The sequence below is a fragment of the Vitis riparia genome, chromosome 9 (genome assembly GCF_004353265.1).
Source record: "Vitis riparia cultivar Riparia Gloire de Montpellier isolate 1030 chromosome 9, EGFV_Vit.rip_1.0, whole genome shotgun sequence".
Lineage (NCBI taxonomy): Eukaryota > Viridiplantae > Streptophyta > Magnoliopsida > Vitales > Vitaceae > Vitis > Vitis riparia.
This window is the reverse complement of record NC_048439.1, coordinates 77,437-104,295: the sequence shown is the minus strand read 5'-3', so window position 1 is coordinate 104,295 and position 26,859 is coordinate 77,437. Positions and strand designations below refer to the sequence as shown.

At 37.0% G+C, this 26,859-nt stretch overlaps 1 protein-coding gene across 1 annotated transcript; it reads left to right on the top strand.

Moving 5' to 3' along the window:
• Positions 1-898: 898 nt before the first annotated feature.
• On the top strand, positions 899-26,273 carry LOC117922015 (15-cis-phytoene desaturase, chloroplastic/chromoplastic). Its single transcript, XM_034839981.1, has 15 exons — positions 899-1,076; positions 3,532-3,828; positions 3,915-4,047; positions 5,068-5,156; positions 11,402-11,459; positions 11,820-11,975; positions 12,954-13,102; positions 14,557-14,676; positions 14,829-15,042; positions 15,137-15,239; positions 16,965-17,012; positions 21,290-21,335; positions 21,875-22,062; positions 25,139-25,301; positions 25,894-26,273. Exons 2-15 carry the CDS (start codon positions 3,610-3,612, stop codon positions 25,954-25,956), a joined length of 1,749 nt encoding a protein of 582 aa, XP_034695872.1. The 5' UTR covers positions 899-1,076; positions 3,532-3,609; the 3' UTR covers positions 25,957-26,273.
• Positions 26,274-26,859: the final 586 nt, after the last annotated feature.

The window sequence follows — 26,859 nt, the reverse complement described above, 5'->3', positions numbered from 1 at the left end:
CCTATTAAAAATTTGTATTATCACGTAATTATGTGATGTTGTATGTTGAATTATTATGAGGTGATATTCTAGATTATAGTATCATACCTTTTTTTTTTTTGTTATTTTTGTTTAGTTATTTAACATAAAACATGTTTTTTGATAGTCATTTTTTTTTAAATATAAGGTTTTGACCCAAATCAAATGAATCAAACCAAATTAAATTATATAGATATTAAATCAAAATGGTTTGGATTAATAAATTAATGAATTTTAATTTAATTAAAATTAATGAACTTAGGTTGATTATAGTCTCTCCCATTTCTTTTATTTATTATTTATTTTTAACGAATGAGGGTTAAAAATTATTTTCATTTCAAAAAATTTAATGCATTGAACTAAGATTAATACCTTTTGATGCTTAAATTTGTGCAATTCAGCTGTGTAATGAGATGTGAACCATTAAATAATATAATCAAGGCATAAAATATGACATCACATCAAATATATGAAATTTGATTTCAAAGTAACGACGCTTGAGTTGTATATGATGTTTTTTTATAAGTTTTGAATTAAATCCTTTTTATTTTTTATTTAGAAAAATATAAGAAATTAAAACTTACAAAATTTTAAATATGGTCCAATTTAAGATGTATGGTAAAATCCTAGCCATTAAATGAACAATGATATAAACAAATTAAAAAAGGATTAAAGTATATTATATAAGGTAATGCGAGTCGGCGGATTAATCACTTGGTGATATCTTTTGGATGGATACCGGTAAAGTTACCGTTGTTGTGTGTGTGCTGGGACTTCTTAATTTTGATTTCTAATGTGGGTGGTTAAAGCTAAAAACAAAACGGTAGCAAGGGACCTAAGGGTGGAGAGGTGCGGAATATTCGATGACGGAAGCAAGGCAAGGCAAGGCAAGGCAAGCCAACCCACTCAAAAAACCACTATCATGTGGAAGTGGCACTCAACCGAAACCACATCCATAAAACCATCTATCGGTTTCGCACAAACCCAATACCCTAGCTCCTCTCTTCTTCAATTAAAGCGTAATCTCCTTTTCTATTCATACTTCACTCCTGTCCAAGGTAACAGTTCCTCATCTTTATTCATCGCTGTTATCTCTACAATCGTTTTGCTTTGTTAACTAATGAAATGAAGGTTGAGCCGTTGAGCAGCAGTTGGTTATTATTATTATTATTATTATTATTATTATTATTCTTTTTTGGGTTTGACGTTGGTGTTAATTTGGATTAGAGTTTGCCATATTTGGGAAATATGCTTTGGAAGAGAGCTATAATTATTTTCTGTTACAGGGTTGAGTTTGGGTTGCCTTAGACCCCTTTTGTCTCTGTTTTGTTTGAATCTCACAAGGATTGCAGGGACATTGATTTGATTGTTGAGATGAAGCTTAGAGGTGAAAAATGTTTTGTATGAGGGGGATTGAGAGGGATTTTTTTATTTTTTATTTTTGGGTTGCAATAGTGATTGGTTCCGCGCTTATGGCTTTTATAAGTAGGATATTTTTTTATATTTTTTTTCCCTCAAGAGCAGGAGAGCCTTCAAAAATGCTTCAATTATACCTCATTTCTCTCTCGCCCTCTCTCACACACATAGTGCATATTATCTGCATGGAATTTCTTTGTTGTAATAAAAGAAAAAGAAATGAGAAAAACAACATTTGTTATTATATGAGCAAACTCTAATAATTTTTAATGTTAAAGTTGATATTATGAAATTTATTATCATAAGATAGCTAATAAGACTTTATTTTGCAGCATTTACATAAGTGAAAAAACTTATGAGGGAAATGAAATTTATTTTCATAGAATTGCAAACAAGAGTTGAATTCTCTTTTAGTAGTGGGTGCTAACAACTTTTTTTTGCAGTATTTACATGAATGAAAAAATTAAGTGGGAAAGATAACTTAATCATGAAGCGCTCACTGGGTATATTCTGTATTGGTGTTCAGTTGGGTCTATTTTTGATACAAAAAAATTTTCTCTTTTTTTTTTGTATATGTTTTTAAGTATGAACTAAATTGGAGGTTAACAAACCTATGAAATGGGTATAATTATCTATAGTTCGTGTTTTTTTCAACAGTTAATATGGTTATTTAACATGCTGACAATATTCTACAGGGGAGATACTGAAATATGAGTGATTCCGGTAATGGATTAGATATAATTAGCATAGACAGATTGAGGCATGGATATAAAATTTTTATCTTTCAATTACAAGATGGCATGGTGCACACACAATAATTTTTTTGCGTAGGCCAAAAAAAAAAAGCACAATTAGTCTTTCATATACAGTTGAAGATCAGCACTTGTTAGGAGGAAATGACGAAGATTCAGAGAAGGAGAACCAAGAGATTGTCAATTGGCTGCGCCCTCTTTAGAGATGGATATGCATATTTGATAGCTTCATTAATTGTGTGATAACAGAAAGACATGATATTTCACCTAAAAGAATACTTAAAAAAACTATTAGATGCTGAATGGAGACCCTGGAAGAACTTCCCCTTCTATAATGGCCTAGAGGCATGGAATGGTGCATTCTCTTTGCTTCATGTTATTTCTCCATTATTTGTTTTTATTAGTTTATCCACATAGCTGTTTTCTGTACTTGCCTATCTTTAAAGAAAATTTGGTGGATAGAGAAAGCAGTGGATGAGTTGACACAATTTGAATTGAAATGATCATACATTCTTTTTTTTATTTTTATTTTTATTTTCTATTATGATGATATGGTAATACAATGGGACTAATTTTGAAAATTTGATAGTAGGCCAAGGGAGGGCAAAAGGAACTCTTGGACTTTGACAGTCGTGTAGATGATTTAATATTATTTAAAAGTCAAATGTAAATTATTTAAATCACAAAAATACTAGAAATAAAAGGATTCTCTATAACATAAAGTATTTAATGAAGCTCTAAAATGGTTTCTTACAATGCTGTCATACAGTGACGTAGTGATAAGATCTGAATTGACTGTGTAGTGCACTCTGGTGAGTACCCTAACTCTATTCCAGCCTTTTTTTTCTTCTTTTCCTTCTAGAAAAATTTCTGAAACGAAATTCGGAAAGTTGTTGGGATTGTTGGAAGAGAAGAACAACATGAATTTACAAAGTTGGAACTCTCGGCAATAAATTTATGCAACCACTCCCAAACTGTGAATCCATGTTTTGAGTGCTGGAGCAACTCCTTTTTTCATGAATGATGGGAATATGCATAGCCATGCATCCATTTGGAGATTGTGTCGATAATGACTATATACTAATGTTATTGTTGTTGTTATTATTATTACTATTATTATAGAGACTCTATAGTAAAGACTGATACTATTGTTCTTGTTATTGTTTTTACTGCCACTATTATTATTATTATTATTATTATTATTGCTATTGTTGCTGTCCACTGCTGTTATCATCATTATTATTGATGTTGTTGCTGCTGGTGGTGGCTATATGGAGGTTTTGATTCTGTACCATTGGAACATATGAACTATCTAATTTGCATTATTCTGGTGGCTGATGTGCAGAATAACTACAGTTGGACTGTTGATTTCTGTTCTTAAAAATTTGTTCCGGTAAATAATTCAGAGATTAGATTTGGTGAAATGACTCAATTCAGATATGTTTCTGCGGTGAACTTGAGCTGCCAAAGTAATATAATAAACTTTCAGAACTCCCAATGTACCTGGAGACATCTTTATATTGATTCAGATCAGACCAATACACTTCTATTTAGAGGTGGTGACTCTATGGGTCTCAAGTTGAGAATTCCAAATAAGCATTCTATTGGAACAAGGCGGAGGAAGGATTTCTGCCCCTTGCAGGTCTGTCTTCACAAACTTAAGAGGGTTTTAGTTTTCCGGACTAACTAAATCATCAATCAGAAATGAGTTATTTGTTTATGATACAGGTTGTTTGCATGGATTATCCAAGACCAGAACTTGAGAATACTGTGAATTTCTTAGAAGCTGCATACTTATCCTCATCCTTTCATACTTCTCCTCGTCCCAGTAAACCATTAGAGGTTGTAATTGCTGGTGCAGGTGGAGAAATCTAATCCTATTTGAATCTTTTATCTTCCATTTGTTTACTGGCTATTGTCTTTATTTTGATATCTCTTGCTGTCAGTTTAGGTAATCAAACTTGTGTCCATGGAATTTACTGATATTGTTGTGCCTTTTCTGTGGTTGGATATAAATATCATGCATTTGTTCCTCTTAAGTCAATCTAAAAATGTGTATTTGCCACCTCTTTTGTTGAATAAAGGTATCTGCTGGTATGGAGTGATGAATTAGGGAGCTATTGCTACTTGCTGAATTTGTTAGAATATGTTAAAATCATTATGTAGACTGGGATGAGGTTGTTACTACCATATTTATCACTATAGTTGGAAGTTTTATGTATTTGAAAACATTCCGTGTTGCTAAGTAATTATCTGTAATGCTTGCATCCTGGATTCTATTTGGTTTAAATGTTTAATTTATGACGCGGCCGAATATCATCTATGACTTCTGCATTGCCTTTAAATAAGTGTTCCCAACTTTATAGTTGGCATTTCCATTGGTCTTATCATGTCCTTGAGGCATGGCTCAAGTGACAAGGGTTTGGGGTGGAGATGTGGGAGATCCTAGGTTCAAGTTGCAGCATGCACAAAAAAAGATAACTTATAAAATAAAAAAAGAAAAGAAAAATTTATTGGTCTTATCCTGCAAGAGTAGCCTTTGGCACACCTGAATGGATCATTGGAAAGCCAGATTTAATTGCTTTTCCCAAAGGTGGGTTCCCTCTGACTTGCAAAAGAACCTTATTGTTATTTTTTTTCCTTTCCTATCATTTAGGGTTTTAACTTGTGTCTCTTTTAATCGTAATTTTGGTCCTTTTTGTTCCTACATTTTTCCTCTCGTATTTTCATCCATTGTGGATTGTACCTTCTTTGATCATACTTATAAAACTTTAGTTACCATAAAATGATTATGTAATGCAAATTGCTTTTGAAGAGTGGTTTGCCCTTTGATACCTTCTTTGGTTGTGACATCAAATTGCCAATTTTTAAACACTTGCAGGTTTGGCTGGTTTGTCTACTGCAAAATATTTGGCAGATGCAGGTCACAAGCCTATATTGTTGGAAGCAAGAGATGTTTTAGGTGGAAAGGTTTATGAGATGCTCTATTTTTGCCCCTCTTTTTAATTTTTAGTCATTAAACTTCTCTTGCTTATTCTGTCATATAAAATTCAGACTTTCTCCCCTTATTGGTTATTATAAGACATAAGAACAGTGTTCACCTAGAAGGAGAAGTAACAGTTTATATCTGGTTAGTGTTTTTTTTTAATTAATTTTTTATTCTTACTTTATTTTTATTTTATTTTTTAACTTTTTGAGGGGGAAACAAACAGTTTATTTAATAGAGAAATGGATGAAACAGTACAAGAAGAGGAGCTATCCTACCAATAGAGATAACATAAACCAAAAAGAGCATAGAAGGGCACAAAAGAGTAAAGGTGAAGGTGGTAAAAAATCCCTCACAGAGGACAATCAGTTATAGGCTCCTTGGTCAAATAGAATAATTTTTTAGTTTTCCTTAATTGTAAGGTTTATATGCCAAATATGAACTTTATTTAGTTCTTAATTTTGCTTAAGAAGGCAAAAGATGGGCAAAATTCAAGGCATATGATCATCTATATATATATTTTTTGATTGGTAAAGGCATAGAGAGATAGTATATATAACGAATAAAGGGCGTCCAAGAGCCAACCCAAAGCATATAGGGAGTATATAACAGGCGCCTAAAGGCAATAGCAAAAAAGAAAAGGGAAAAACAAAAACTCACCTGCCCTCATCTAGAACCCAACCAATCAAATAAATTGATTAAAGATAAATGACCTTCATCTATAAACAACTTAGTCTAAGACCAAAAATTACAAACAAAAGAATTTTTCATCGTTTGAGTCGAAAACACTTCGTTATCAAAGGTAATCTCGTTTCTTTCTTCAAAACTGTCCAAAAGAGACATAAGGGAGTTGCCATCCAAGCCTTTTTATGCTTTTTGCCCACAAAGGAACCATGCCAACCAAGAAGGGTCTCTCTAACCAACATTGGGAGGACCCATGTCACACCAAAAAGAGCAAATAATAACTCCTTCAAAACCCTAGTCTTGGTACAATGGATTAGAATATGATCAATCGACTCTTTTTCAACACAATAAAGGAAACATCTATTAGCTAGGGACCTCCCCTCCTATTTAGTTGATCCAAAGTCAAAGTCTTCCCTCACAAAGCTTCCTAAGCGAAAAAGCCCACCTTAGTAGGAACACAAGGGCTCCAAATGGTGCTCCTCGAAAACGAGACTGCAGTTCTAAGCTCTAGTGCACCTTAAAGGGACTTAACAAAAAATTTCCCATCCTTGGTCTCTTCTTTCCAAAGCACCCTATCCTCCAAGTCAGTAATCACCCTCTTACCTTGTAAAGTCACGAGGAACCACCTCTCCACCATCTCCACCATCTCCACCTCCCCATCATTGAAAGGCCTAGAGATCCGAGGATTCTAACCCCCTTCTTACCTGAAATGTCCCAAACCTTTGCTACTCACGCCTTTTTTGAAACCTCTTAAGGCATACAAAGAGGGGAAAGAAACACACAAAATATCGTCTACACACCACTTATCCTTCCAAAATCTCACTCTTTCTACCATCGCCCACTGAGAACACAATTTTGTTATTCAATAAAGACACTTCCTTCTTGATTTCCTTCCATAACCCCACGCTATACTCATCCCTCACTTCACAAGATGAGGCTTCCTCTCCAAAGCCCCCCTCCCCAATAGAAAGCCCCTTTGGATTTGCTTTAATCTCAATATAACCACTCTTAGCATACAAAACAAAGACATGAGGTAAATGGGAATGCTAGACAATGTACTCCGAATGTGAGTGATTCTCCTTCCTTTAAATATAAATTGCCTTATGGCTAGCCTCTTACGAAACCTCTCCTCCACCCCATCTCAAACCGCCACAGATTTATGCAGAGCACCTAAGGGAAGTCCTAAGTAAGAAAAGGGAAGTGTCCTTGCCTTGCAATCGAGCTCAAGGGCTAAAATCTTTGAATTGTCTACCCTCCTCATCAGTAAAATTTCATTCTTGTCCAAATTGATTCTCAACCTTGAAATGACTCCAAACGACATTAACAACTAGCTTATGTAGGTCATCTGATCCTAGGAGGCTTTACAAACAACAAGCGTATCATCAACGAACAACAAATGAGTGATACGAGCCCTATCTCTACACTTTTCCTTTACCTTACAACTTGAAAAAAATCCCCCACTCATTGCTCTATTGATAAGGCTGCTTAAAACCTCCATCACAATCGCAAATAAGTAGGGTGAGAGAGGATCTCTTTGCCTTAATTCTCTAGTGTTGTGGACAAAACCTGAAGGTGTGCCATTAACCAAAATAGCGAACGTCATCGTAGAAATACACCACCTTATCCAACTTGCCCACTTCTCCTTGAAACCTATTTTTTGCATCACAAGTAGTAAGAAATTCCAATTTATATAATCATACGTTTTCTTTAAGTCCAACATGCACAACACGCTATTCTCATTCCTTTTCAATAGAGAATCTATGACCTCATTAGCAATTAATGCAACATCAAGAATTTGTCTTCCTTCAACAAAAGCGTTTTGGGGCAAAGACACTACTTTGCCCACCGCCTTCTTTAGCCTATTAGCTGATACTTTTGCCAACAACTTGTATAGGCCCCCTACCACACTAATAGGTTGGAAGTCTCTAAGGTTGTCAACCCCTCATTTTTTTGGGACTAAAATTAGGAATGTAGTGTTCAAGCTCTTAACAAATCATCATTTCTCATGAAATTCTCTAAAGAAACTCATAACCTCATCCTTCATGAACTCCCAATTAAACTACCAGAATGCTGCATAGAAATCGTTCAAGCCAAGTGCTTTATTCCTGTTCAACTTTGGAAGGATTGAAAAGACCTTTTCCACAGAGAATGCCTTTTCTAGCCTGACAACATCCTCCCTTCCAATTTTTTCAAAATCCAACCAAATCAAACTAGGACACCAATCATCAAGTTCTGTCAGCAAGTTCTGGAAAGCGTTGACTACACCCCCCCTGAATCTCATGCTCCTCTGATTTCCAAGTTCTGTTAATTTTGATCTTAGTCCAACAATTCTTCCTTCTATGGGAGTTAGCCATTCTATGGAAGAAGCCAATTTTCTTATCACGTTCCCTCAACCACAGTTCTCTAGATTTTTGTCTCCAATTAATTTCCTCCATGAGAGTCCATTTCTCAAACTCGTCCTTTGCCTCCTTTCTAATTTCCACCTCTTCCATTGTTAACACTCTCAATTTCTCCTGTTCATCCCAGAAAGATGCTTTGTGTAGCGCCAAACTCTTATTAACCCCAATCTTCCCAAAAACATCATTGTTCCAGATTCTCAAATTGGTCTTTAGAGCCTTCAACTTTGCTGCCATAACAAAGCTACAAGAACCGCTAAAATTGAACCCTTGCCACCAACTCTTCAGTAACTCCTTAAATTCCTCCTCTTTTAACCACATATTTTGAAAGCGAAAAGGAATTGGTCCTCTCCTCACCCCTCCTCCATCTAGCAAAATGGGACAGTGATCATACACTGGTCTAGGAAAAGTGCACTGCACCACCCCACTGAAATGACACTCCCAATCCTCCAAAACCAAAAAAAGATCTAGTTTTGACATGGATTGACTATTCAACCCACCTCTCTAAGTAAACAAACCCCCTTGCAGGGGAAGGTCTCTCAAATTCAAATCATCAATCACCTCTGAGAACCTTCTCATAGCTAAAGACACCTTCCTTTCCTTAGTACGCTCATTAGGGAATCTAATTACGTTAAAATCCCCTCCAATGCACCAGGGATCATTCCATAACCCGCGGATGACCCCTAACTCTTCTTAAAAAAATTCTTTGCTTCTCTTCAAGGTAGGACCATAAACACTCGTAAAAATCCACACAAATCCATCCTCGTAGTTTTTAAAATGGCATGAGATTAAGAATTGACCCATCTCCATCCCAACCAACTCTAGCACTTTGTTGTCCCATAATACTACGACCCCACCAGCTACACCCTTTGCATTCACTGCTGCCTACTCTAGAAATCTCCCCATTCTTAGACTTAGCACCACCCCAAGGGACATATTCTAAATTTTAGTCTCTTGCAGACGAACCAAATGCGCCCTTTGAGACCTGATTAATGCCTTGATTAACTTCCACTTGTTACTATCGTTAGCCCCTCTTACATTCTATGATAAGATTTTTATCTTCTTCTAAGGCTTGAAACTCTAACCCCTTCTCCTCTGTCCATCCCACTTTCTCTGCTCACTCCATTGTTATTAGTCGAACATTATAATTTTTTTAGTTCATGTTCAAACCTAGTAGAAGTTTAACATCCCCTCTATGATCATCTATATTATTTTTTACTAAGTTGAATATGAAGGTCAAGGAGAAAGATCTAAGTGAACTCACAATTAGGAAAGGAAAAGTAGGGGCTTTGAATCATCTTAAATTCGTTTTAGGTGAGGATGAGAGAGTTTTAGTGAAGGAATAAGAGATCAATGGCAGGAGGAAGAGTGGAAACAAAGGACCTTTACAGGTGTATTGAATTCATGGAGGACATGCATAATGATTAGTCTGAAATGGACCACCAAACTCAAACCATCCTGCTTTACTTCTATTGTTAATGCCCTTTTCATTATTGCCCTTCTTATGGAGTGATATTTATGTATTGTCTAGTAGTTTGTGGGGTTAGGGATTTGTCATGTCATCTTCTTAAATTTTAGGGCTGCAATAGGTTAGATAAATATTGTACATTTCCAAGTTCCAGTTATGCAAAGACTATTTCTTTGAGTCTGTATGAAAGGTTGGAAGTTGAGAAGTTCAGTGCTTTTGTAATCCTAGTTCATACTTTATAATGATTTGATCTCCCCGTCGTCCATAGATGTAGAATCACTGGCATATCACATCAAAATGGGTTTTTTTTGTGCAATTGCTTTTATTTAATTTTATATTTTCTGGTATTTGTGCTTGACTGACTTGGCCTTGCAGCACTACTAAGGTCAAGATTGTTCAATTATAGTGAAGATGACTGGTACCAAGTCTGAGTTGGAGAATTGGAAAGATTAACTTTTGATATGGCAAGGGGCAGGAAAAATCTCTTGGTAAAGCAGGGCTTGCATAAGGCTTCATTTAGAAAAAAACAAAGAACTTTCAATAATAATAGAGGAGGCCTATCTTAATAATGGATGAGGAATCCCTTTCTGTGGAAGGTTCATTACAATCAGGCCATCAGCCATGTTTAGATCTTCCTGGAGAGCAAAAAACTTATCATTAATAGCCATCCCAGTACCAGCTGGCAAGGAAAAGACCTGCAACATCTCCCTTACAGCACAGGAAGGAGGGGACAATGGGAAAATAATTTCCTCTCTTTTTTTTGGTTACTCATGCAAGCAGCTTTCCAATCTAGCAATATAATGTTTGGGGAATGCCAGGGAACTCCTTAGTGGCTAATAGCCAAAGAGGGGTGATTAGAAAACAACTTATATCACACAAATTTCCAGGTGTCCAGTCTTATCCTGAAAAATCCTCACTCCAATCATAATATCATAGTCAAGGATCAGACACCACCAACTCTACTATTCTTCCTCTTGCCAAAATCCCTTAAAAATGATCAGCATGTTATTACAAATATCGTTTTAAGCATGCCCAAGTGAATCTAACCAAACATAATAGTCTTTGTCAGATCTCATAAGCAAGAGGACAATGGAGGTTTGATGGTCGACCAGTCCCCTCACTGGCCATATGCAGAACACATGCATTATGCCTAATTTCTCTATATGACCTCTGAATATGAAGTAATTCATTGGTTTTTCTGGATAGAAAATGGTTATATTTTCAGTTGGTGCAAACAAACCTAAAGAAAACTCTAGGTAAGAAAAGATCCCTTCTGTCTGGAGTTCAAAAATGCTTGTCAGGAATAGAAGAATCTTTCTCCAAGAAGTGGAGGACAGAGGATGTGGGTAATCGGTTTCTCTATCAATGAGAATTTGGTGGAACTTGAAGTTCCAAGTATGAGATGCAGTAGGCTTGAGGAAATACCAGAAGAGGGGTATCTATCCTCCATCTAGAAATACTTTCTAAGAGGAGATAATATGTACATAGAGAGGTTTCCCCACTATTGAATTCATATGGTTGTAGTTAAAATCTAGTTGTGGAATAGATACTTTTAGTTCATAGTTGGAATATAAACTTATTGCAATACTAATTGTATAATAGATTTAACTTCCTACTTAATTTCCCCTTTTATTGTTGGAAGTTTCTTTCATTTAGTGAAGGCTAGTCTCTCTTGATATAGGTGGCTGCATGGAAAGATGAGGATGGAGACTGGTATGAGACAGGCCTACATATATTCTGTAAGCTTATGTAACTCTCATTTTTTTAGTTTGTGATTGTGAACCTTAATTTTGTTGGTGTCATTGCCTAGGAAGGGCTTCTGATCGGAGTTTTGGTTATTAATCGTTTCATATCATAAGTTTCATTTTTTTTCCCTAGTACATGCCACCTTTCAGGCTATTTGTTCTTTTAATGTTGTCATGCATGGACCTGTGGAAATTTTGTATGAAACAACTAATTTTGATGTCTTTTTTATCCCTATTTTGTATAAAATGTACTGATCCACCCTATCCTGATACATCATCATGTCTGTAAGAATTTTTTACCTAATTCTTAATCTGATTCTTGGTAAAATAATAATTTGTTTGCTCTCCTTTTAGTTGGGGCTTACCCAAATGTGCAGAACCTGTTTGGAGAACTTGGTATTAATGATCGGTTGCAGTGGAAGGAACATTCTATGATATTTGCAATGCCAAGCAAGCCAGGGGAATTCAGCCGATTTGATTTCCCTGAAGTCCTTCCTGCACCCTTAAATGGTGAGCAACTCATAAGCATCATTAGCAATATTTAAGTCTTGCATCTTTGTATATGATGAGCACAATTTAATTTTTCTTTTAATGAAAAATTCAGTGTGACAGTGGTTGGAAACAAATGGTAAAATTGGTTGTTCAAATTGGATAGAATGCCACGACATCTTGTATTAGTTTCGATGAGGGAGATCATTAACTTCTGGAAGGCAGTGCTTGGTCTCCTTGTCTATAGTATTAGGCAGGGAAGTTAAAAGTTTAGATGCAGAAATTATTAGCTGTTGCAGTTGTGAGATCCCATGCCCATCTGCTTCAGATATCACTGATGCCATCGATCCTTGTTTTTTCTTGATTGAGCTATCAATAAAAAATTGCTATAGTTCAGTTAAACCTTTGTCAACTTTATCAACCTTAATAGCGAAAATGTCCCTTCAAATATAACATAATATCTCCAAAACATTGCAGTACATCTGTGCATTCATTAGAATCTTGTACATAAAAAACAAAGTTTATAACAGTGTACATCATTTGGTGAAAATTGTTGTAGTTGGAACTTTGTAGCCCAAATGCTTCCAAATTTGGATGAGAGTTCCAGGATGAGATGGCTATGCTGGCTCCAGACCTGACAACTTTTTTGGGGCTTCATATAAACTTAATCCTTGAAATTCATGGTCATTTTTTTCCTACTAATGAAAACCCATGTCAGGATGCAACCATGGCACTCCAATCATTTTTTAATCTGTCCAATTATCGATGTATTATACATTGTCCATTACAACCTTTTATGGCTTGGATCTCCTAGATGCAATCACTTATTGGATTGAATTCCTATCCTTTCACGTGGAAACAAATTGTCTGTGGGACATCCTAGACATATATATTTTTTTTCTTTGTAATTTTCTACTTTTGTAGATTTTTTCCTGTGTAAATTATATATTGCTCCCCGCTTGAGTTTTAATGCATATTTCTTGTAAACATGATTGACAGGGATATGGGCCATCTTGAGGAATAATGAAATGCTGACTTGGCCGGAGAAAATCAAGTTTGCTATTGGACTTGTGCCAGCAATGCTCGGAGGACAGGCTTATGTTGAAGCACAGGATGGTTTAACTGTTAAAGACTGGATGAGAAAACAAGTATGGCTGTTGTTGTGATAATGCTCTATTGCAGGTTCATGTTAAGTTCTGGGTGAAGCTATTGAACAATGAAGCTAAGCTTGAGCAGCTTGTGAATTTTGTTCTTGGAACATCATGAGTTGAAATTGAGCTTAGACAAGTGGCTTGTCGGATTACGTCATACCCCAAGTCTGATTAATTTTGATGTTTAGCTTAGGTGAATAACCCAACATAGCTATAAAATGTAAATTGGAGAGTAACTTTTCACCGACATATGTAGAACTAGAAAATAGAGATTATGACAATGGTATGTGGGATGCTTCTTCCTTTCAATATTTTTTTTTTTTTTGATAGGAAACCACACAAGAATATATTAATAAAAAAAGAAGTACACAAGGAGGATGAGGAATCCTCCCTCAAAAAAACTAAACAACATGAAAAAATAACAATACACTAGGCCGTCCCATTGGAACTATTGGAACTACACACTGATAGCCAATCAAGTAGTAATACGTTAAGGGGGGTGCCCTTAAAACCCGCTGAACAAAAAGCCCAAAAGGACGCAAGGAAATGAATGGAATCCCAAAGATTCCCTGAATTCCTAGCCTTGTCCTCAAATATCCTAGCATTTCTTTCCCGCCACACAACCCAAGGGGGGTGCCCTTTCAATATTAGTGTGGAACGTTCCTAGATAATAATAAGCACACATTTTCATCACCACTTTGAACTCTTTGTATTGACCTTTGTTATCTTGTGAAATCTATCTAAGAATGTATGTTACAAGTTTATAACCATGTGAATTTGTTGATTGGTTGGGTTGTTGGCAAGGGAGGAAGCTTTTTTTTTGGTTTTCCCCCTGTGGTTGTTCCTTGGCTTTTTTTGTTGTTTTCTTGGTGCTCTTTGTATACTTCCTGTGTACCTTGTTGCACTCTTTCTTTGGTATGTGTTTATAATATCTCATCATTACTTATAAAAAAAAGGCTTATAACCATGTCCCTGGTGTCTAAAACTGGGAAAGTTGCCATGTCTGACAGATCATTAATCATGTTAATGCATGAGAGTTGTGTCATGTGTTCACAAATCATAGCATTTCTGCTCTATGAGAGAATCCATGCTGTTAGATAAGGCTCATGCCATTATGAGGGTGATATTAGCATATGTGAAGATGCAGGCCTTGAATTTGGGGAATATGAGCAGAAGAATGTAAGAACTTGGAAACCACAATGATTAATGTTTTCCACATAAGATATTTACATGGTTAAATCTAGTGTAACCACGTATGGATTTGTTTTGAGGGCGCAAGCAATGTTGTAGTATTCCTTATTTGCTTAAAATAGTATTGGAGTTTACTTGATCAGTTTACATAAATATAGTTGATTTATGTTGAGCTGGATTGAATTCTGTGTCTATTAAGTTAAGGTTAAATTTCAGAAAAATTTAAAATCACCAATGGTTTTCTTTTCTCTCTTTTTCAGGGTATTCCTGATCGAGTAACAGATGAGGTTTTCATTGCCATGTCCAAGGCACTGAACTTCATAAATCCGGATGAACTTTCGATGCAGTGTATATTGATTGCTTTGAACCGATTTCTTCAGGTTTGATCATCTCTATTTTCATAATGTTCTAATGAAAGCTTCATCTCTATTTCATGGATATAAAACTGGTATCATGACCATTGAAATTGATTTTGGAGAAGTTTTTGCTACAAAATATCTGATTTTACTGTGTAAGCGATGTGCATCAACAGGAGAAGAATGGCTCCAAGATGGCTTTCTTAGATGGTAATCCTCCAGAGAGACTCTGCATGCCCATTGTTGACCATATTCAGTCACTAGGTGGTCAAGTCCAACTTAATTCACGAATACAAAAGATTGAGCTGAACAAAGATGGAACTGTGAAGAGTTTTGTGCTAAATAATGGGAATGTAATTAAAGGAGATGCTTATGTAATTGCAACTCCAGGTATGCATTTTAACTCTCTCTTTGATTGTACATTTTTCTTCATGTGTATAACCTCAGCTTCTCTATTGTTGCTTTTGAAATTTGTTTTAATCAGTTGATATCCTGAAGCTTCTTTTGCCGGGAGACTGGAAAGAGATTCCATACTTCAGGAGATTGGATAAATTAGTTGGAGTTCCAGTGATCAATGTTCATATATGGTTAGTTCTATAGTTTTGGATGTTCTCTAGCTTATTTAATGTTAAAACTATTTGTGCTAGAAAGTCTAAGAAATAGAACATAAGAATAAATTAGGAAATGGGATGTTGGAATGAGAGGTGTACTGCCGGCAACTTTTGCCACCTTAATTGACATTGAGATCAAGAATTGAGTGGGTGTGGAAAGACTTTGTCTGGAAGAAATAGTGAGTGGGTTCCTATTCACCTGGTTTGTTGGAGGGGTTTGGGTGGTTATTTGTTATGATTGTCTTTTTTTAGAGTGATCTTTCATGGGCTGGTACTTCCTCCTGATATGCAAGCAAGATTACTAACAGGCACCAAAATGGAACAGGTTCTACTATGTCAATTTCGCTTGCAAAGCAACTTGTGACAGAGCCAGTGAAGACTTTATCTTCTTGTTTTGGAGCTTGATTCCATTCCTGGGCATCAGGATGCCACCGAGTTTGGGGGAGGGAGGGTTGATCTCAATGTGTTTCATTTCAATAACTAGAAGGGTTGGGGTTTAGGTAAAAAATGAGGATGTTTGAGGAGTTTATGAAAAGTAGACCTTTTTTGTGGTTTTCCTTGACAAACTTATATTAGACTAGTTTGAAGGGGGTTTGACTCCTAAAAATTTACAAGGAGAGAAAGGCCTTGAGGTCCACATACCTCGGCTTAAGGCCTACATGTAAATGGAATAATGGACTTGTAGGGGTATGGCGTACTTACCCTGAAAGGAAACTAACTTTTCCTTTAAATTAAAGCTGTTTATTTCTCTTGGAGGTAAAATGGGCTAAATAGCTACTTTTACTAGAAGTAAAAGTGGTTACTTAACCAAGATGTTACTTTCTTATGTAGAAGTAGTTTAGTTAAGGTGGAAGCAAAAAACCTACTTCACTAGGAAACAGCTTCCATTGTGAATGAAGGGAGATGCCTTATAATAGAAGATACTGGAATAAAATTAAGTTCTTTTCAGTTATGGTGATATGCCCAATACTTTGGAGTAATTGCTTCATCCAAATCCTTCCTAGTAGGTGTTGGTTTCTAATAGAATCCTAGGTGCTGATTCCTAGGTTTGACTTGTTACCTATCTAGCATTTTTTTTTGTTCTTTCATTCTTTCGAATTGATTTTCCTTCTATTATTTGTCAGCCATTAGATTGAAGGACTAAACCTACCATCCTTATTGTACAACCTGTTGTCACCAAACTTACATCCAAAGGTAAAGAGAATTCTAGCAGTAGGTTAGAGAAATTTCTCCTCTCTCCTTATTAGGAGACTCTATATACTTTGTCTGGTTGCTCTGCCTAGGGCTACTTAGATCATCTTCACATCTTGTTTTTAATGTGGTATAACTAGTCAAAGTAAATCTCTTTTGAATTAAAGAATACATTTGAAGACCCTAGAAAATGATGCAGATCACCAGAAATCTGCCCACCCTCCTTATATTTAGTTCCTGATCCATCATCCTCCACTCTACACAAACCACTTCCCATCTCACACATTCCCCTTAGAATTTGTAGCACAAATAGCTAATAAACTGATATTTCAATCAATATACCGTCATAAACAAAAAACGAAAAAAGGGGGGAGACATTCTAATCCTTGTCATGGTCTATCTCAGTTGCTTTAGTCTTTGGGTCAATGCATATTTTAATATTTGTCTTAGTCGTTGATAGTTAATGTGTTTGCTCATTGGTCCTGTAATGTAAATTAATTTTGATTGCAGGTTTGACAGGAAACTGAAGAACACATACGATCATCTTCTTTTCAGCAGGTCCTGCTCATCTTTTGAAATAAATTTTATCCCTTAAAGTCAGCTTGGGCATGTAGAAGAAGTATATTAATGCTTTTGTTTACAAAATCTGCTCATCTCATGATCGATGCTTTAGTTAACAGAATCTGTATGCTGATGACATGCTGATTTTCTGTGATGCTTTCGAGGACCAATTGGCTCACCTTAGCTGGGTGTTGTTGTGGTTTGAAGTCATTTTTGGTTTAAGAATTAATCTGGATAAAAGTGAGATAATTCCAGTGGGGAGGGTGGAGAATCTAGAGGTGCTGGCATTTGAGCTTGGGTGTAAGGTGGGGAAGCTCCCATCCTTATATTTAGGGTTGCCTTTGGGTGCACCTCACAAATCAGTGGCGGTGTGGGATGGGGTGGAGGAGAGGTTACGGAGGAGATTAGCATTTTGGAAGAGGCAATATATATCTAAAGGAGGGCGACTCACTCTCATTCGAAGCACCTCGTCTAACGTGCCTATTTACTTTATGTCAATTTTGCGTATGCCTAGATCGGTTAGATTGAGACTTGAGCAATTTCAAAGGGAATTCCTTTGGGGTGGGGGAGCTTTGGAGAGGAAGATTCATCTTATTAAATGGCCGGTTGTTTGCTCGGATAAAAGTAAAGAGGGTTTGAGGGTAAAATGCCTCTCTACTCTTAATAGAGCTCTTTTGGGTAAATGGAGTTGACGCTTTATGGTAGAAAAGGAGGCTCTTTGGAATCAAGTTATTAGTAGGAAGTATGGAGTAGAAGAAGGGGGGTGGTATACGTGGGAAGGTAGAGAGGGTTTTGGTGTGGGATTGTGGAAGGAGATTAGAAAGGAAGGTTCTCGGTTGAGCAACTACATTGGGTTTTCCATGGGTAATGGAAGAAGCACTAGATTTTGGTTGGACTCTTGGTGTGGTGATGAGGCTTTGTGCAACTCTTTCCCCTCTTTGTTTGCTTTGGTGGTTTCTAAAAAGGAGTGGGTGGCGGAGGTGTGGGACTCTTCGGTTGAGGGGGGGAGTTGGAGTCCTCATTTTTTGAGGGCTTTCAATGATTGGGAGGTAGTCTTGGTGGAGTGTTTGCTCATGTTCAAGGAAAGAAAGTTAGTGCAAAAATGGAGGATAGGGTGATTTGGAAAAAGACAAAAAGTGGTTTTTCACAGTTAAGTCTCTTTATAGTGCTGAGGAGCCAGGAAGTAAAGTCTGGTTTCCAAGAAAAATAATTTGGAGCCCTTATGTTCCTCTAAGAGTGGGTTTTTTTGCTTGGGAAGCCTCATGGGGGAAAGTTTTAACTTTGGATCAACTCAAAAGAAGGGGTTGGTCCCTTGCCAATAGATGTTTCTTTTGTTTAGCCGAAGAGGAGTCTACTAATCACATCTTAATTCACTGCATGAAGACTAGAGTTTTGTGGGAGTTATTATTCGCTCTCTTTGGGGTGACTTGGGTTCTCCTTTGTTCAGTAAGAGAGACTCTCCTTGGTTGGTTTGGGTCATTTGTAGGCAAGAAGCGCAAAAAAGCTTGGAAGCTGGCTTCTTTATGTCTTTTTTGGGCAGTGTGGAAAGAAAGAAATAGGATAGTGTTTGACAATGAAGAGTTTTTAGTGCATAGGTTGAAGTATTCTTTTGTGTGTAGTTTTTGGTCTTAGACAGAGTTGTATATAGATGCTTCCCTTTATCTTTAATTGACTTTTTTGATTGGTTGGGTTCTAGGTGAGGGCGAGTGAAGTTTTTGTTTTCCCTCCTGTTTTGCTCTTTTTTGCCTTTTGGCACCTATCGTATACTTCTTGTATGCCTTGGGTTGCTTTCCGGGCTTCCTTTATCTAATTAATACACTCTCTATTGTGTTTACCCATAAAAAAAAATTAGTTGTTAGTCTTGTGAGTGCTTTTCTACATATGTTGCAAATCATGGAATCACTGAAATTTACAACTTATTAAAATCATAGAATGGGGGGAAGCTGTTATCATTGTATAAATGTAGGACAACTAATAAAGAGTTAACAGGACCAACTTTCTGTTAAAACTATCTCTTTTCTCTAAAGCTTAAGTTATTAGAAAATGGAAAATGGAATAATATCAAACTAACAACCTCTCTCATCCAACCCCAACCTGCATGCAGAGAGGCAAAAAAGATGTTTTTCAACTAGACTAATAACAAATGAGGGAATAAGTAGATAGTAAGGCTTGAACACAGGACAGGCAAGACATGTTTCAAAATAACAAATGGAGGAACAAATAAAGAGGCTTTCTCAAGACCTCCAATAATCAAAGCTTTGATGTTATGTTGAGCTACCACTTGCCCCTAAGAAGTTGTTGGGCAAGTTGTAGTTTTAACACTTCGAGGGATCTCTACCAAAGGGAAACAGTTTTATCATTTTATTTTATTTTATTTTTTGATAGGTAAAAGAAATTCATTAAAAGCCAAAGAGGCTAAAGAAAGGGTATACACGGAGTATACTAGGATACAAAGGTGCAAAAGGAAAAAGGACAAACAAGCCTGACCCTTACTTGGTAGCTAACCAGTCTACAAAATCTATCAAAGAGAAAGTGTGTTCCTCTATATACACCCTAGCCCAATTCACAAAAGTGTACAAAAAAGTGGATTTAATTTCTTGGTCATTCTTCTCAACATCATCGAAGGCCCTCCTATTCCTTTCTTTCCAAATGGTCCACATCAAGCAGAGAGGGGCAACTCTCAAAGCTTTCTCCTTTTTCTTGCCCACAAAGGAACCATGCCATCCCAGGAGGGTCCTTCTCACAGAGTAGTGCATCACCCATTGCACCCCAAAAAAGGAGAAGATCAGAAGCCATAACATTCTGGCCTTCTCACAAAACAAAAGAATATGATCTGTGGTTTCCTTCTCATTTTTACACAAATAGCACTTGTTGGGGATGCACCATCCAAATCTCTTCAGGCGGTCGATGGTGAGCAGCCTGCTCCATGCCGCCTCCCAACCAAAGAAGCTAGCCTTAATTGGAACCCAAGGCGTCTAAATAGTTCTAGCAAGGAAGGGAAGTCTAATGCCCCTTGAGAGTGAGCTATAAAAAAACTTGACTGAAAAGGTCCTATTCTTGTTCTCTTTCCATCGAAGCAAGTCATCCACACCTCTTCTAATAGTCAAAGGATGAAGCTTGTTTAACAAGCTTTCTACTTCCCCCACCTCCCAATCATTTAGGTGTCTATTAAAACGAAGCCCCCAACTACCCCCAACTCTGTCTTCCTCCCAAGCCTCAGCAACCCAACCTTTTTTGTTGACGGATAGATTAAACAAGATGGGGAAAGCATCTTCCAGAGATTGATTTTCACATAAGTCCTTCCAAAACTTCACTCTAGTGCGATTCCCTACGATGAAGCGGGAGTGAGTTCGAAAGTTCTCCTAACCATTTCTGATGGCCTTCCAAACCACTACCCCATAACGGTCTCTTACACCTTTGGAGCACCATCCCCCCTCTTGAAGGTCGTACTTTCTAGAGATAATTTACTTCCATAGGGACTCATTCTCATTAGCAAATCTCCACAACCACTTCCCAAGAAGGGTCTTGTTAAAAATAGCTAAATTGCAAATGCCTAGGCCTCCATCCTTTTTAGCGGCACAAATAACCTTCTAACTCACCAAGTCAGGTCTATTCTCTAAGGTGCCTCCGCCCCATAAGAAATCCATTTGGATCTTTTCAAGCCTTGCACACACTCTCTTGGTAATCACAAAGAGGAAAAGAAAGTAGGTTGGGAGGCTAGAGAGGGTGCTTTTTAACAAGGTAAGCCGACCACCTTTGGAGAGGTATTGCCTTTTCCAAAGAGACAACCTTTTCTTGAATCTTTCTTTCACTACATCCCACACCCTAGTGGATTTGTAAGGGGCTCCAAGGGGGAGACCCAGGTAGGAGGTAGGTAAACTCCCAATCTTACATCCCAAGACCGAGGCAAGAGCCTCCATAAGAATGTCTTCCCCCACTGGTATGGCCTCACTTTTGCTCAGATTAACTTTTAATCCTGAAATCGCCTCAAACCACATGAATGTCCAATTTTATTTTTAATGTCCTATTTTGCATAGAATTTTCTATTGAGTAACAATTTTAGTTTTTAAGATTACCCAGTGAAGTGAAATATGGCTAACAAGGTCTTCTAGACCATTTGGTGAGTTCCAAGTTTCTTAATCTTCAAATTTTGGCCCAAGATTGAAGGGGAGAGTTTCTTTTGCTTCCAAATCATGTTTCTTTAGTCCAGTATTTGTCATTGTTGCTGATTTTTCTTACTCAGATTTGATGTTTTGTTTTTTCCCCCCATGCAGAAGTCCCCTTCTGAGTGTGTATGCTGACATGTCCGTAACATGTAAGGTAAATTCTGTTCATAAAAGCATTGATTCTTTCTTGTATTTATGCACTTTAAGCCTCCATAATGCCATCATTTTAGTTGTTTTCATAGACCTCTTAGATGTCATTTGTGACAAAAATGTCTAATAGAACCCTACATGCCCATTTACCTTCATGTGTAGGCCTAACACACTGGAGAAACTTGAAATAATGACCATATTGTATGCTACTGATTTAGGCTCACTTGCTATTACCCATGACAAAAGGAAAATAACATGTTTGGAATTTGCTAAGGCCATTGTTAGCCTTTTGCTTTGTGTTTTGTGGATACTTAGGCATTTGTGACTAATATATCATCACATTTGGGAATTATAAGGGCATGGATATTTTCAACTTATCACAATATCCACAACTTGATCCATTGACACCAATTCTATATTGTTGTTTGTATAAGTGCCCTCGAGAATGGGCTAATATTTTTTTCTTCTGTTTTTGTTATATAGACATATCCAGTATATTTAAGGATGAAGCTGTTAGTTGTTTCATGATTCATTGTTGTGCAGGAATATTACAACCCAAATCAATCTATGCTGGAGTTGGTTTTTGCACCTGCTGAAGAATGGGTCTCACGCAGTGACTCAGAAATCATTGAAGCTACAATGAAGGAACTTGCCAAACTCTTTCCTGATGAAATTTCAGAAGATCAGAGCAAAGCGAAAGTTTTGAAATACCATGTTGTTAAAACACCAAGGTTAGAATGAAAAAAGTCATTTATTTATCATCTTTCCTTTTCTTTTTTAATTAAAAAATGCCAATCCATTCAATAGTAAAAAAAAATGTACAAAGAAGGATGAGATATCCTTCATAAAATAAAGGATCTGACCAACAGAAAACAGAAGGGACTACATCCAGAAATCCAAAGGGAAGAAAAAAGGAGAGCCATCAAAAGCAAAACAAGTGTAAATACAATGTTATGTGGATACTCCTCATGGTGGTAAGAAATCCCCTGTAAAGAAATCTAACTAAAAAGCCCCTCATTTTACCAATTGATCTGCTAGCTGCTTTGCTAAACAAGGAATCTAAGGGATAAAAACACCCTAAAACTTTAGCAAATCAGTTATTTGACATGACCAAATATCAAGTTTACATGGATCCTAGATTCTCCTTAGCGAACATGGAATTGAATAGTAGAATCTCCTCCCAAAAAATTGAACAAACCCAAAGAATTTGCCAACAAAGGGCATTTCAAAAGGTTTGAATCTCTCCCTCAATAGAATCTTGATCTAGTGCATTTAGAGAAAGCTCTCAACACATTTCCACAATGATCCATCTGACCCTTCATCCCTTAATTGTCCTGGGTTTCCTAGAAAGGGTCTGAATCTCTACCTCTATAGCTATTCCTGATCTAGTAGGCTTATAGAAAGCTCTAGTGCAATACTACAATGATCCCTAATCATGCCTACAATCCCTGATTGTCCTGGGTTTCCTAAAGAGCAACCATCAAAATTCAGCTTGGGAGTTTCTGGTGGAGGTCTTCCCTTGGCTTGAACCCCTACAACTGCCCTCCTAGCATTACAAGCTAGACTCCAGTCCAGAAAGATCAAGCTTAAGGGTACGCATGAAAATGCAACTGTAATAGATGCTCACAAAGAGGATAGAAAGTGTACTGAATCCTGTGTGGCCTTCAAAGTTGTCCATCTGTCTTTCCACTTGAGCATTACAAGCAAGAACTCCAGTCCAGAAAGATGAAGCTCAAGGGTGTGCATGAAAATGCAAATGTAATAGATCCTCTGTGGCCTTCAAAGTTGTCCATCTATCTTTGCCACTCGCCACTTAAGAATTTCCACCAAAACCTCAAAAGGCAATCTTCATCCACACTTTTTTTTGTTGGGGTGAGGGGGGGAAGGGGAGAGATGATTCACCGATTTTCCATAATCACACGCACACAACACATGGTTCAGGGCTAAGATCTTACTGGGTCTCCTCAACTGCAACATGTCATTAGTGTGACCCCTTTAGTTGCTACTAGCCAAGCAAAAAGTATTGAATTTTGGTGGGACTTTGGCTTAACCAGAATGAAGTTAATTAGATGCTCTGCAGTAGAAAGGGCTTCACAAGGGAACAAACTGAGCATGAACTCTGAAAGTCATGGACCAACTTATCAAGAAACGGAGATGCTAAATACACACATGGTAAAGGTGACAAAAGTACAAAGTGCCTTGATTCTTGATCATACAAGTAATGATAGATTAAAATTCCAAAACTTTGAGGAAGAAGAATGGTCTAGGATAGAAACAATATGCGAGGACCTATAGATCAAATAGAGGTTGGAGAATTGAGATCAAAGAGATTGGTCTCCCTATTAGATATCTTCCCATAACTGAAATTTTTATCCTTTGCCAAATTGGTAGCAAATATATCGAGAAAAATTATGGAGATCATGGGAAATCAAGGACAAAGGTATGGCCATTTAATTACGATGTTGTCATCCCATCCACTAGACTGTGTGCCAGAGATACTCTTGATAACCTTTTTCCATAGTGCCAACTCCCTACAATACCTCCTCAACCACATTACCAAGCAAGCTTCTTCCCTTGAATAAATCTTCCTAAAACCCAAGTTCCTTTTATATTTGGCCTACACAACTGATCCTAGCTAATTTGATGATCTCTCCTTCCTACCCCCATTCCCTGCCACAAGAAGTCTTTATGAATTCTTTCAATCCTAGATTCTACTTTTACTATAATCTTAAACACTGGTAGAAACTTAGTGGGTATATGGACCAAATAAGACTGGACTACAGTGGTTCTACCTTGTAGAGATAGGTAGGCTCTTCTTCAACCTTCAAATTTATGATATATGCTTTCTAAAACTAGATCCCAGGAAAAGGAGGCTCTAGGGTTCTGTCAGAGAAGACCAAGTATTAAAGAGACCAATTAGAGTTCCTACATTCTAGAATGGTAGTTTGACCATGAATTTGGTCATCACCTAAAATGATACCTTACAAACTACTCTTGTTGATGTTTATCTTCAGACCTCATATGTTGAATAAGCTATAACATTAATCACCTAAGCTCCAGCACTGAAGAAAACAATAGTATCATCTGCAAACTTGTAATGAGGTGTTCTAAATTGACTTCTATCCGCCAAACATTCTTCCAGAATCACTCCTTTGAATGGAGTGAAGAAAATCATGAATTAATCTGTTAGCCTAAATATGTCCTATGTGTATCTTAGGGTTGCCATCCTAGACATGGCTGAATTTTTTTTTTTTTTGTCTTGATTTATGACATTATTCTACTTCACAGGTCTTAGCTTCACATGCGAAGTATTTATTTGTTCATTTGGATGCTGGTGAGCATTTCCTAGTTAGCTGCCTACTTATGTACTGGTTGCTTCAAAACTTGTATTGTATAACATATGGGTTTAGCATATATGTTTGCTTAAAAGTTGCCCCCCTGGGTTTAGCTCAGTAGTAGCGCCCTTTGGCAATGAGCTAGAGGTCCTGAGTTTGAGCCTCTCTGGTATTTAAGTAGTATAGGTAGAGGGGCGGACCAGTATTTACCTGGTTTGCTTCATCAGCAGTTGGAATAAGTGTCTTACTGTTGGGGGATTTCACATTATATACACACACACTCAAATGTCAACTGTTTCAATATTCACTATATGTTTTTTTTTGCTTTTTCACTTTATAATTATTACTTAGTAGTTTCAATATTTATTATATGTTTTTTTTTTCCACGTCAAGTTATTGCCTTTTGATTTTCGTTTATTTAGTACTATTATAGCATATTGTAATAATTTTAAGCTATTGGATTCAACTTCAGATCTGTTTACAAAACTGTCCCAAATTGTGAACCTTGCCGTCCCTTACAAAGATCTCCTATAGAGGGCTTTTATTTAGCTGGGGACTACACAAAACAAAAATACTTAGCTTCAATGGAAGGTGCTGTTCTGTCAGGGAAGCTTTGTGCACAGGCTATTGTAAAGGTAACTTCCCACAGGAAGACTCCAATATTTGCATCAAATTTGTACTGGTTAAAAAAAGTCATACTTCTCTGATGAGAGTATACTTTTATTATTTTCAAACTTTGTTATTCTGCTTATAGATATAATTGCATTCTCTTAGAAAAGGTTGAGTGTAGGTTTTTTCGTGTGTGTTTTGGCTGCTAGGTTTTTGACTCCAAGATGCCTTTGGCATTAACTCAGTAAGGTTATCTTTTGATGATATACATAAGCAAACATAATGTTGTAATTGTTAATACAGAGATCCTTTGTGGATTAACTAGTGAAATGACTGGTTGCTATAACATGGTACCACACTGCATAACATATGCAATCACCATAATGTCGTTGTTTCTATGGTAAAGATCCTTTGTGGATTAGCATGGGGAAATAATGGGTTACTCTAAGATGGTTCTTCATTGGACTATATTGCGTAACCTGAAGCAATAGGCTTCAGTTGCAATACATATCCTTAAAAAATATATGGAAGAAATTACGGTCTGATAAGGGTTCTGTTTGTTGACAGTGCTTCATGTGTTTTATGCATTACTCAATCCCTTTATTTTGCAATATACAGGACTATGAATTGCTTGTAGCTCAGGGAGAACAAAAGTTGGCCGAGGTCAGCATTCTCAGTTAAACCACTTGAATTGGAGGAAGTTTTTGCAACAGTACCTGAGAATTACCCAACTAGCGCTTGCAGATCAATGGCATTTTACAAGTTATTAACCATTCACCAGTAAAAATTGGTATTTATGCTGTGGCAATTTCCTAGCTCTTTGAAAGTAACTTCTCTATAAAAGAAAGCATTTAAACTGATCTGATTTATTCATGTTATAAAAGCATCCTTTACTTTTTCAACATTTTTGTGGTCTTCCCATAAAACATACATAGAACGTACCTAATTGTAAAAACAATCCAACTGAGAAGATGGCAAAGAAACTCTATTTGTCTGTATATTTTGTTGACCTAATGATACAATTTGGGAGAAGCCGCAGTTTCTAGAGCTTGAGTCATTTGAAATGTTCATCCTTGATGGTGAACTAGCTGGCTCATCACCCAAACCTCTCACTTGATTGAGCCAGCTTTGAAGGCAAGTTGAGTGAAAGGTCTAGTTCAACTGATGTAAGATGCTCAACTTGGCACAGTCCAGCCAGAGGTGCAGGATAGGGATTTGGAGGTTTTAGTAGAGGATAAAAGAACCAACTTATGGCATTTGAAATTTGTACCTGTGAACTCCCTGGTCTTTCACCTAGACAGCTAGATCTCCCACTTGGTCAGGTCTGCTTCGGAAGCCAGTTGAGTGAAAGATCAGGTGAATCGATGAAAATGTTTAACTCGATGTAGCCTTACTCAGAGGATCAAAGATAGGGAGTGAAGGGTTTGACTGGATGAAGGAGTCTTCTTTTTTTTCCCTAATAGTATTTTAAGCTCTGAATCACCCAGTTAATTTGTGTGGAATTAAATGCTTCTCAGGCAGACATGGGAGAGCTTCTGTAGACTGGGCATGGGAAATTATTTGATTTGCATTGGGGTTTTCAGC

Excerpts from the sequence above, each read along its gene's own strand:
- LOC117922015 (XM_034839981.1), top strand. The coding sequence starts at position 3,610 with ATGACTCAATTCAGATATGTTTCTGCGGTGAACTTGAGCTGCCAAAGT. Across the intron at positions 3,829-3,914 it reads AGGATTTCTGCCCCTTGCAG|GTTGTTTGCATGGATTATCC; the intron begins GTCTGTCTTCAC and ends TTTATGATACAG. Across the intron at positions 15,043-15,136 it reads TTATGTAATTGCAACTCCAG|TTGATATCCTGAAGCTTCTT; the intron begins GTATGCATTTTA and ends TGTTTTAATCAG.